Source organism: Buceros rhinoceros, unplaced genomic scaffold, assembly GCF_000710305.1.
Source record: "Buceros rhinoceros silvestris isolate BGI_N320 unplaced genomic scaffold, ASM71030v1 scaffold19222, whole genome shotgun sequence".
Classification (NCBI taxonomy): domain Eukaryota; kingdom Metazoa; phylum Chordata; class Aves; order Bucerotiformes; family Bucerotidae; genus Buceros; species Buceros rhinoceros.
This window is the reverse complement of record NW_010400954.1, coordinates 21,803-22,510: the sequence shown is the minus strand read 5'-3', so window position 1 is coordinate 22,510 and position 708 is coordinate 21,803. Positions and strand designations below refer to the sequence as shown.

At 55.8% G+C, this 708-nt stretch overlaps 1 protein-coding gene across 1 annotated transcript in view; it reads right to left on the bottom strand.

The window, feature by feature from the left end:
• Positions 1–708, bottom strand: part of PAPLN (papilin, proteoglycan-like sulfated glycoprotein) — a gene marked incomplete at its 5' end in the record, with an annotated part of 21,493 nt that continues 20,785 nt past the window's right edge. The window contains one exon of the mRNA XM_010132110.1: positions 1–176. Coding sequence (XP_010130412.1) covers positions 1–176 — 176 coding nt within the window. The remainder of the gene's footprint in view (positions 177–708) is intronic.

Below are 708 nucleotides of genomic sequence, written 5' to 3'. Positions count from 1 at the left end.
TCACCCGCGGTGCCGAGAAGGGTTGGCCTGTGGTTGGTAGCGAGAGCAGCTAGCACAGCAGAAGCTGGAGTAGTACTCGTTAGCACAGAGCTGCGCCTGCAGGATCAGGTCACAGTTGGCAAGGTGTGGCTGGTCCACGCACTCGGTGCTCAGATCCACCGCAGGGTTCACAGTAGCTGCAGCGAAGCAAAAGGTGAAGCATCTGTAAATACATTGCCAGGGCTTATCCTCAGGATTTGTTTCCCTCCCAGAAGATATGGCATGCTCCGGCTTTCTCCACCCTGCCAGTTCTAAGTAAGTGGATTGTTTTAAATTTAGTCCACCATCATGAATGAGAGACCTCTGCTGAGATAGACAGGAGAATGCAGTTTCCGGGCCTCATCTGAGGAAGGACCACTCTACAACCTGCATAACGCCAGCTGGGTGGTGTCCAGAGTCCAAATATTAATCTTGCAGCCAACCCTGGCATTTTGGCCCCAGGAAGTTAATCAATCAGGCTTCCCGCAGCTGGGGGTGGGCTGTGGGGGCAGCTGGTGTGTTTCCAGCGTCCTGCTTTTCTGCCCAGGGAAAGCAGGGCTCCTGGCGCAGCACAACCCAGAGGCTCCTGCTGCCCCCCAAAGCCTGAGGTCGGTGGTGGGTGGGCATGTGCCATGGGCAGACTTAGAGCAGCAGGCGAGAGGCAGGCCCCCCGCCAGGAAAAAAAAAAAA